The 11,059-nt window shown below is 43.8% G+C and overlaps 1 protein-coding gene across 1 annotated transcript; it reads left to right on the plus strand.

The window, feature by feature from the left end:
• Nucleotides 1-5,933: 5,933 nt before the first annotated feature.
• Nucleotides 5,934-7,331, plus strand: Oxgr1 (oxoglutarate receptor 1). The gene has a single exon (XM_052734206.1). The coding sequence runs from the start codon at nt 5,997-5,999 to the stop codon at nt 7,011-7,013; it is 1,017 nt and encodes a 338-aa protein (XP_052590166.1). The 5' UTR covers nt 5,934-5,996; the 3' UTR covers nt 7,014-7,331.
• The last annotated feature ends 3,728 nt before the right edge of the window (nt 7,332-11,059 follow it).

The raw sequence follows: 11,059 nt of genomic DNA on the forward strand, positions 1-11,059 counted from the left end.
TGAAGACAGTGGTCCTCTAAAATATATTCCTAAATATGTGTCTTCCTAAAGCATATTCTTCAACCAACCTCAAAGAATGAAGTTTTTTTTCCTGATCTCAGAGGGGGGAAAAAAGCATATTCTTCAACCAACCTCAAAGAATGAAGTTTTTTTTCCTGATCTCAGAGGGGGGAAAATATGATTTTTCTTCATAAAATTGTGCCATGCATTTGTGCTTTCTTTCACTCGCCCACACTCATCCACACGACATAATTTGCAGGGTTGACACTCACAGCATCACTATTTCCTGGTAATAAAGAGCCCGTTAGTTCCAGGTGATCAGCAGCCTACTCAAGTTTGGGAAGCACCGTTTTGGCACAGGACAGGCCCTACAAGTGAGATGCTGTTGTGTTATCTTCCTACATCCCGTGAGTTTAACCAACAGGGTGTGGATGACCAGATGACAGATTGTGGCAGTGGAATGTCCAGAACCCTAGGCATAGCGGGGTAAAAGAAACTGCGTTTCCTTACCCTGCTCACTGCCTGGACTGGTTTCTGTGTGCTGTTGTAAATGTAACACATGTTTTGTAAACTCAGGTCAGAAGTTTGGTGAGGTTTTATGGAAGAGTTTCAATTTTGTAGCTAACCCCCATTCTCTTACAATTAATCAGACTCTATCAAATGCCAAGTTGAGCTGTTGTTTTTCAAAACATGAAGGTGGTTGTGTCTACCTACAACTTGCCTTTTCCTGATGTGACTGCTGTTTAAAATGTCCTCATAACATCACCTGAGGGTTATTTGGCAGAGATAGAAGTTGTAATTTTGTTCCTTCCTTAAGTTGTTAAAGAACCAAGATCTATTTTTTAAGCAGTAGTCACCGCCTCCCTCATTCTTCAGCATTTAAATATTTTGCTGATATTACTGATTACTCTTTAATATATTCAAAAAATACTTACTGAATCCCCCTGGGTATCATCCTCTCAGGCAGAAATGAAGTGACTTGTGTTCTGAGTTCAAAGAATTAACAGACTAAGCAATTGTACTGGAATTCTCCTTCTAGTCCCTTCCCTCTCCTCCCCTCTCTCTTCACTCCTTCCTTCTCTCCCCTTCTTCTCTTCCTCTTCCTCCTCCTCCTCTCTTTCTTGCTCCTGTCAGTGAGGTCTTCAACAGGGACCTAACGGGAGGGCTGGTGAATGAGAGGGACAAGGGACACAAAGAATGAGAGCAAGACAGGGCATCTGATCACGCTCCAAAATTTTATTTTCCTCTTTAGGCATATATAGAAGGGGGCAAAGGGGGGTGCAAGCAGGGAGAGGATTTTAGTCATGGGTTGTTCAACTAGCAGGGAATGTTGCTATGGGGATTATCTACTCTTTCCTAACTGCCTAATTGCCTAACTGCAGCTCGTTCACCTGATATCTGAGAAGAGGTTCTGGTATCTGTGGGAAGAGGTTCTGGTGCTATGGAGACTTAAGCAAGGCCTAGATCTAAGAAAAGAGGAGAGAAGCCCAAATATGGTGCCATGTGTGTCAAGGGTCGCTTAGGCTTATGGCTCCCGTCACTTTCTCATCCTCACTCTCCCCCTTCCTTTTGAGTCAAATTCAATTGAGGATGAAGTATCCTGGAAGATTATTTGTGGTGTTACAAAAAATCTTTGCATATTCGCTCCAGAAATAACCCGAGCAGGTTGGTGGTCTCTTGACATCTCAAGAACTTCTGTAGGGAGTGAGGAACTTCAGGGACTCCATGACAGGCTCATTTTCTCTGGTTTAGGTAACTTCCTGCTCTTTGTGCACAGACCCATACGGGGTGTTTGACCAGGGAGAATCTCCCACAGTACCTTTCTGCAAGGTCAGCATCCTTGCTTTTCTGTAGGATTTGATTCCAGAATGGAGGTGCTGGCTCTATGTGTACCTCTTCATTTAGGTTGAGTTTCCTTTCCCAGGAGAAGCCTTCCTTTTCCACCAGCAGTACAAGGCCTCAGGGGTGCCAGCCTCTGCCCTGTGTCCTGGCCCCAACCAGAAGCATGTCCCCTGTCCCTGGACTATTTTCTCTTCAGCAGAACACAGAGTGGAAGTAATAAACCTGAAAATGCTTTCTGTTCTCCCTTGGGCTAAATGAGGTCTGTAAGGGTGTAATGGAGACCAGATAACAAGGGAGGGTTCTGTTAATCCCAGCTTCTGTTAAGTGGGCCAGTCTCAATACATTTTTTTTTGTACAGTAGTATGAAGAAATGGTTGATGATGTTGACTCAATGTAAGATAACAGTGACATCATCAGCAAGCACTGAGCTAGCAAACACTGAGTTATCCCTTTACCCAGAGCCAGGTACCCCACTAAAACTCAACCTAGGGAAATAGGTAGCCCAGTTATTTATATTCAGCTCTGTGTCACACAGTTTCAATGTTTGAATTCCCAAGCTCTTCTTCTGGGGTAACATCTGTCTCATCTTTGTTATGTGGCATTTAGGACCTCCCTCTTCCCTACTGACTGTGAGAGAAAGTCAAGGCCTGTAACCAGCCTGTCTGAGTATAGATCCTGGTTTACCATCAGTTAGCTGTGACCTTGACAAAGCACTGCCTTCTCTATGTGTCACTTTCCTCATCTGTAAAATGAGGACCATCACAGACCATCAAAGTACTAGTTGTGGGTGCTGTCAGCACTGTAATCATTATTATTTTTCTCATCTGCCATTTTTAAAAAGATTTATTTTATTTTTAAATTGCGTGTGTTCATGTGCATGTGCATGAATGTGCAAGCACATGTGTGAGCATGTGTGAGCACACAGGCATGTACATATGGGTAGCACTGCCTGTTGAGGCCAGAGTGGTTGGACTCCTCTGGAACTAGAGTTTCAGGTGGTTACGAGCTGCCCACCTGGGTTCTGGGAACCCAACTCAGGTCCTCTACAAAAGTATATACATACATACATACACACACACACACACACACACACACACACACACACACACACACACATATATATATATATATGTACACACACACACACACACACACACACACACATATATATATATATATATATATATATATATATATATATATATATATATATATATACATATGCACAGAATCGTCTAAATGTCCCCCAACATAGCAGCCTGTCTTAGTTAGGGCTTCCTTTTGGTGATAAAACAACCATGACCAAAAGGAACTTGGGGAAGAGCAGGGTTATTTGGCTTATGTATCCTGAATCACAGTCCATTGAGAGGGCCAAGGTAGGAACTCAAACAGGGCAGGAACCTGCAGGCAAGAGCTTATACAGAGGCCAGGGAAGAGTGCTACTTACTTGCTCTCCATGGCTTGCTCAGCCTGTTTTCTTATATACCCAGGACCACAAGCCCAGGTGTCACCACCCACAATGAGCTGGGCCCTCTCTCATGGTTCATTAATTTAAAAAATGTCCTATAGGCTTGCCTATAACTCAGCCTTTTGGAGGAATTTTCTCAGTTGAGGTTCCCTCCTCTCAGATGACTCTACATGTGTCTAGTTGACATAACAACCAGCTAGCACACAGTCATTTTGAGCTACAAGGATCCTGTACCTCCTGAAGTCTGTTGTATCTCAGTACCTTTGCCCATGTTATCTCATTTCCATTATTCATTCATCCTCAGTGTGGTGGTTTGAATGATAATGGCTCCTATAGACTCATATGTTTGAAAATTGGTCCCTAATTGGGAAGAATTGGGAGATGTGGGCCTGTTAGAGGAGGTGTGCCACTGGGTGAGGGATTCAAAAGCCTCAAAACAAGTCATTCCCAGCTAGCACAAAAGTTCCCCAACCCCTCACCCCTTCCTCCAACTTGTAGATCAAAAGGTGACCTCTTAGATTTCTTGCCATAGTTTCCTTACTCTGACATCATGGACTCTAACCCTTTGAAACCGTAAGCCCCAAATTAAACACACTTAGGATTTACTTTGGTCATGGTGATTTGTCTTGGTAATAGAAACCCCAACTAAGACGTTCAGTTGGGAAAAAATCCTCCTTCTTGCTAGGTACAGGTAAAATATCCCTACATCAGTAACCTTTCTGTAGTTGTCTCCTCTTTCTGTGTCTTTGTGAGCTCAGTAGCCTTGAACTATGATCTACCAAATGATTTACTGGCTAACCATTTAACCTAATTGAGTGTTTATTATATTACTGGATATACACCAACTGTTTTTCTTGTTTCACACACACACACACACACACACACACACACACACACACATGCTCTCTGGAGTAAAGTTATATTTTCTGTATCCATCTCCTGCTTCAGACTTTGTGGTTAATACATTTGTGTGTATTCATCTTTTGGATCTAGAAAATTGCTTAATTAGTACACAGTGGGTGCCCGACAAATGTCCAAGTGGATATATTTTACATTCAAAATATGTACATTCAAATAATAAGCTCGTAATAACTTATTCCTCTTTTCATAATCATAAGGCTGTACTAAATTTACTGTTCAACTTTTTTTAGGAAAGACAGAAGCAAGAAGAATGGAGTTAAAATGGCCTCCTACCCAGACCTAAAGAGCTGAGGAAACTTACTTAGGGGCTTACAGTTGTGAAGAGACTAAGGTGGACATCATCCATGTGAGTTTGGAGTCCAAGCTTTTACCTACTGCACTGCACTGCTGATCTCACCCCTGAACACACAGAAACACTTCTCTAAAGAAATTAAAATAGGGGCTGGAGAGATGGCTCAGTGGTTAAGGGCACTGGCTGTTCTTCCAGAGGACCCGGGTTCAATTCCCAGCACCCACATGGCAGCTCTCAACTGTCCGAAACCTCAGTTCCAGGAGATCTGACACCTTCATACCAATGCACATAAAATAAAGTTAAATAAATTATTTAAAAAATAAAGCTTAAAAAAAAAAGAAATTAAAATAGATTGGGAGAGCTAAAATTTGACCTTGAATCTACCTCCTCATATAGTGTTGCAATTCATGACAACTTTGTTTTTATAATTCTGTATTTGTGTATTTGTGTGTACATGCGGGATATATGTGTATCTGTGTGCATTTGTTCACCTGTGTGCCTGTGTATGTGGAAGCTAGAGCTTAATCTTGGGTGTCATGCCTCAGGCACCATCAACCTTGTCTTATTGAGACAGGGTCTCCTCTTGGCTTAGAGCTGCAGAGCAGGCTAGGCTGACTGGCCAGCAGGCCCCAGAGACCTCCCTCTATGCTTTCCTAAGGTGAGGTTATGAGCATGTGCCACATTGCCTGGGCTGTTCACACAGGCTCTGGGGATTGAACTCAGGTCCTTGTGCCTTTAAGGAAAGCACTTTACCAATGGAACTGTCTCTCCAGCCCCAAATCTACAAATTAAAAAATTTACAGTGCTGTTTTTTAGATCTTCATACTCTCAGTTTTCTGAAATAAATTAAGGCAATTCTGGCAAACATCAACCAAATAACAATTGGTAATATAGAAAGAGAACGGCTTCCAAACCAGACAATCATGATTTGGACCCAGCTAAGTCATTGGATGTGCAGCTAGGCTTAGGCTGCACAACTTTTCCTGGTTTTATTGCCTCTGTAAACCAAAGGTAATAAGAAACATGAGCAGCATTGTGAGGGGTTTAGAGGCAACATCATGCTGACACACAGAGGACTTGATTAATGCCAAATCTCTACTCTTGAGTCCCAGAAGATGATTGTAACCCCCCCCCCATGATTTGCTAAACAGCAGCAGGACAAATTTTTCACACGGCTTTTTGTCTCAATCCTTTATTTTAATTCTCATGAGAAGTTGGCTTCTATATTGTTATTTAGGTGCTTTTATAGTCACTTCCCTGGAATTCAGTCTCTTCTCTACAAGCTCTTAATATCTTTAGATATTAAAGAGAAAGAAAGAAGTGACATATTTAGGATGTTAGAGCTGTCCTCACCAGGTGGCCATTGTTCTCATTAATGTTCTTTGTTCTCCTTGATCAGCTAGTTTATTTTCATTGGACTCCCAAGTCCAGACTATACTCTTCCATTTTCTTGCAAGATGAAAGAAAGGAACCATGAGTGAGCCGCTGGACAGTCCAGTCAACGATTCTGACTTCCTGGATTATGTGGCTGCTTTGGGAAACTGCACTGATGAGCAGCAAATCTCATTCAAGATGCAGTACCTTCCTGCTATCTACAGCATCATCTTTCTTGTGGGCTTTCCGGGGAACACAGTGGCGATTTCCATCTACATTTTCAAGATGCGACCCTGGAAGAGCAGTACCATCATCATGCTGAACTTGGCCTTAACAGACCTGCTTTACCTGACCAGCCTTCCTTTCCTCATCCATTATTATGCAAGTGGTGAAAACTGGATCTTTGGAGATTTCATGTGCAAGTTCATCCGATTTGGCTTCCATTTTAACCTCTACAGCAGCATCCTCTTCCTCACCTGCTTTAGCATCTTCCGTTATGTTGTGATCATTCACCCGATGAGCTGTTTTTCTATTCAGAAAACTCGATGGGCAGTGGTAGCTTGTGCTGGGGTGTGGGTCATTTCTTTGGTAGCTGTCATGCCAATGACTTTTCTGATCACATCAACCACCAGGACCAATAGGTCTGCTTGTCTTGACCTCACGAGTTCTGATGACCTTACTACTATCAAATGGTACAATCTCGTTTTGACGGCCACCACTTTCTGCTTGCCCTTGGTGATAGTGACACTTTGCTACACAACAATTATTAGCACCCTGACTCATGGGCCTCAGACTCACAGCTGCTTTAAGCAGAAGGCTCGAAGGCTGACCATTCTGCTACTCCTAGTGTTCTATATATGTTTTTTACCCTTTCACATCTTGAGGGTCATTCGTATCGAATCTCGCCTGCTTTCAATCAGCTGCTCCATTGAGAGCCACATTCATGAAGCTTACATTGTTTCTAGACCACTAGCTGCCCTCAACACCTTTGGAAACCTGCTGTTATATGTAGTGGTCAGCAATAACTTTCAGCAGGCATTCTGCTCCATAGTGAGTTGCAAAGCCAGTGGGGATCTTGAACAAGCAAAGAAAGATAGTTGCTCAAACAACCCTTGAGTCATGTCATTTAGTCAAGGGTAGGGAGATACTTCAGTGGGTAAAGCTCTTGACATGCAAATGAAGAATTTTCAAAATCTACTTAAGTTGGGTGTGGTAGTGAGCACCTGTAATCCCAGGACTCCTATGGTGAGATGGAAATGGAGACAGGAGAATTCCTAGAGGCTTAAGGACCAGCTAGCCAACTGTACACTGTGACTAACCTCAAAGAGACCTTGTTTCCAACAAGATAGAAGGGGAGGACCAATGTGTGAGGTTGTCCTTTGAGCTCCACGTGCACACTGTGTCATGTATTCACCTCTCCCCCTACCACACAAGTGGGAACATATCATTCACACACACACACACACACACACACACACACACACACACACACACACACACAAACACACACACACTCATCAAATATCGATCAATCAATCAATCAATCAGTGCCTCCTGATAATTTATATATAACTTCCAATAAGATCCCCCTCAGTAGAACTCTAAGTAACTACAGTATATTCAGGTTGTTATGAGCCAAAGCCATGGGCTGGACTCTTAGGAGATCTTTGCGATATGTTTATTTAGATATTTGTTTGGGTAGAGGATGAGATACATGAGTGTCAATAAAGTATATATAGGATTAGAAACTATGAAACTCAGAGAATCTCTGTTGCCACCAATTTACTGGCTCCATATGAAAACCAGTGTTTGTACAACAGCCCTGTACTTCCCAGTGCTTTAATGTGAGGATGGGGACACCAAGCAAACTAGAAGGAAACAAAAGCCAAGGGTATCCTTTCGTACTAGCTTCCTGCCTTTCAGCCTTTGGGGCCTGTGTTCAATGAAATCCTAGATTATCCAAAAGCATCACTATGCCTTTCTCAATATTTTTACATCTCAGATATTTACAACTTCCTTTCAATTTTCTTGGACATTAGTGCTCTGAGTTTTCCTCTCAGTCCTAGTTAGTTCTTTGGATGGAAGGGAGACATTAGGATGCAGTTAAAAGAGAGTTGGGGGGATGTCTCTGTCAGTAAAGTGCCTGCTGCGCAAGTGTGAAGGCTTGAGTTTGGTCCCCAGAACCTGCACACAGAAGTGAGATGCAGTGGCATTCACTTGGCATCCCAGCTCGGGGCGGCAGAAACAGGCAGGGCCCTGGGGCCTGCTGGCCAGCCAGCCTAGCTGACTTGGTGAGTCCCAGCACAGTGAGAGATTCTGACTCAAAAATCGAGGTGTATAGCTCCTGATGAATCACACCGAGGTTTTCCTCTGGCCTATGTCTTCTCTGTATCCTAACAACTGTTGAATTTATAAATCACATTAAGTTTTATTGGCAATTGTCAACATGTCCTTGGGAAAGAGGAGACATATTGATGAAATATAAACGCTTTCAGATATCCTATATTCAGTAGGTATATCAAATCTAACGCTGCTTTGGTTTCCAGGGAGAATTCTCCAGGAAAGACTCTCTTTGGTTATCTTTATCCTTTATACTAATAATGAAGATAATGTCTGTAGAAACAGTTAAAGTTATTCTTGGATTATGTGTGTGCTTAATTATCAGTAAATATAAATATTTGAGAAAATAACTGGGCTAGATATTTTAAAACCTAATGAATGTGTTGATACAATAATAAACTTTAAAAAATCATTCTCTGAACTGGTCATTTTATCCCCATGAAAATGCAACTTATTCATTATTATGTTGACAACAGAGTTATTTTCTCCATGGTTAGAAAGCTACAGGAACTTTAAAAATCAGATGCATGGCTGGGACACAGGGCTGGACCACAGGGCTGGACCACAGGGCTGGGACACAGGGCTGGGACACAGGGCTGGACCACAGGGCTGGACCATAGGGCTGGACCACAGGGCTGGACCACAGGGCTGGGACACAGGGCTGGGACACAGGGCTGGACCACAGGGCTGGGACACAGGGCTGGGACACAGGGCTGGAACACAGGGCTGGAACACAGGACTGGAACACAGGGCTGGAGCACAGGGCTGGGACACAGGGCTGGGACACAGGGCTGGAACACAGGGCTGGACCACAGGACTGGAACACAGGGCTGAACCACAGGGCTGGACCACAGGGCTGGACCACAGGGCTGGGACACAGGGCTGGAGCACAGGGCTGGAGCACAGGGCTGGGACACAGGGCTGGGACACAGGGCTGGGACACAGGGCTGGGACACAGGGCTGGACCACAGGGCTGGGACACAGGGCTGGGACACAGGGCTGGACCACAGGGCTAGACCACAGGGCTGGGACACAGGGCTGGACCACAGGGCTGGGACACAGGGCTGGACCACAGGGCTGGAGCACAGGGCTGGGACACAGGGCTGGGACACAGGGCTGGGACACAGGGCTGGGACACAGGGCTGGAGCACAGGGCTGGGACACAGGGCTTCGACATAGGAAAGGGGCTGTCAGATTCCAGTGACCTCCGAGGTTTTCTAGGACATCATGTCTGACCTAGACCGAAGAGATATTTGTGCAGCCCCTCTGCTGGCCAAGTAGGTCAGGATAGGGGAGAAAAGACGGTCTGGGGCCCTAGCCATGAACTTCTCTGGAGGGTAGCACCCCATTAACCATTCTCTCTCAGGCTTTTCTATAACTCTTGGAACAAGCTATTTCAATAGAAACCCTGACTTACCTCTCCATGGCTATATAGCTTGGAGTAGCCACCGCCAGTCCACTTGGAACCTCACGGCTTTCCGCTTCTCTTCTCTTCCCTTTAGTGCCAGCCTGGCTGCTGGACCATCTCTAACATGTAGCTATGAGAAAGTTGTTATTTTTGGCTTTAAAAAATTTCAATTGACTTATGAGCCCCATCAGGATGATTTTCGGGTAAGAGGTGAGTGGAATCTGTCAAAGGCTGTTTCTAACCCTTTAACTCCTTTCCTTCCTCTCCATCTTCACTCTCTCTTCTGTCAAAGATCTCTTCCATCCGAGAAAAGCAACCTTATCCCCATCCATGCCCATTTTATCACACACACACACACACACACACACACACACACACACACACACACACACACACACACACACACACTAATTTCTTTGGTTCTTTCTTTCTTCCCACCACAGTACAGGGAAATAATTTTTATTCTGTTACAGATTAGCCTGCAGTATCTATGGCCTTATTTTGTTATTTTAGGGACCAACTTCACACTTAATCCCACTTTCTCCGTTTTTAGCATTTGTATTTCCCTGGATAATTGACCTCTGCTCTGGGGCATGCATGATTTTCCATTATCCCTCCAACACCCCTCTTGATCATTATTCCTGTCACTCTTTACCTGACCTGCTTCCCCCAGGGACCAGCATATACTGATAACTGTCTGCCCTCCAAGGCCCTGCTGATTGAACATAATCACAAAGATCCAAGCTAAATTGAATCTAAGGGGTTATTTTTATTTTCCAAAGTATAGAGTTCTGGAATAATTGGGCTAGAGGTTGCATTTTGAACTGAAGCCCCTCCCTGAAAAATAACAGAGGATGATACATACTTTTCAGGCTACTGGGGACCCTCAAGACCTTGCCTCTTGCAGACATCCATGGACAGAGAAAAGGTAAGAACAAAAGAGTAGAGATCAAATGTGTGCACTATAAGGAAACTGACTAGGTCTGCTCAACCACGAGAGGCAGGACACTCAAGTCTGGCTGCACCCCAGAACATCTAGAAAAAAGGTACTCTGATCTTCGAGACACAATAGCACCCCCACTTTGATTGTGAATATGCCTCACAGAAATGTTCAGAATCACAAAATTAGAGAAAGGAACAAAATGACAATGTATCTGAACACACTTCACAGTGATTAACACCCTGCCATTCTTGTTTTTATCCGTCTCTGCCTTTGTTGATGTATTTACATTTTCACGAATATTTAAGGGCAGGTTCTGGACAACATATAGTTTCACCTATACATGCTTCAATAACGGTCTCTTGCAAGGTATGAGAAGAAAAAGTTTCTTTTAAAAATAAGAGGAGCTAGGGGAACTCTCCTCCACTGCTGGTGGGAATGCAAGCTTGTACAACCACTTTGGAAATCAATATG

Source organism: Peromyscus californicus, unplaced genomic scaffold, assembly GCF_007827085.1.
Source record: "Peromyscus californicus insignis strain IS unplaced genomic scaffold, ASM782708v3 Scaffold_12__1_contigs__length_115047231, whole genome shotgun sequence".
Lineage (NCBI taxonomy): Eukaryota > Metazoa > Chordata > Mammalia > Rodentia > Cricetidae > Peromyscus > Peromyscus californicus.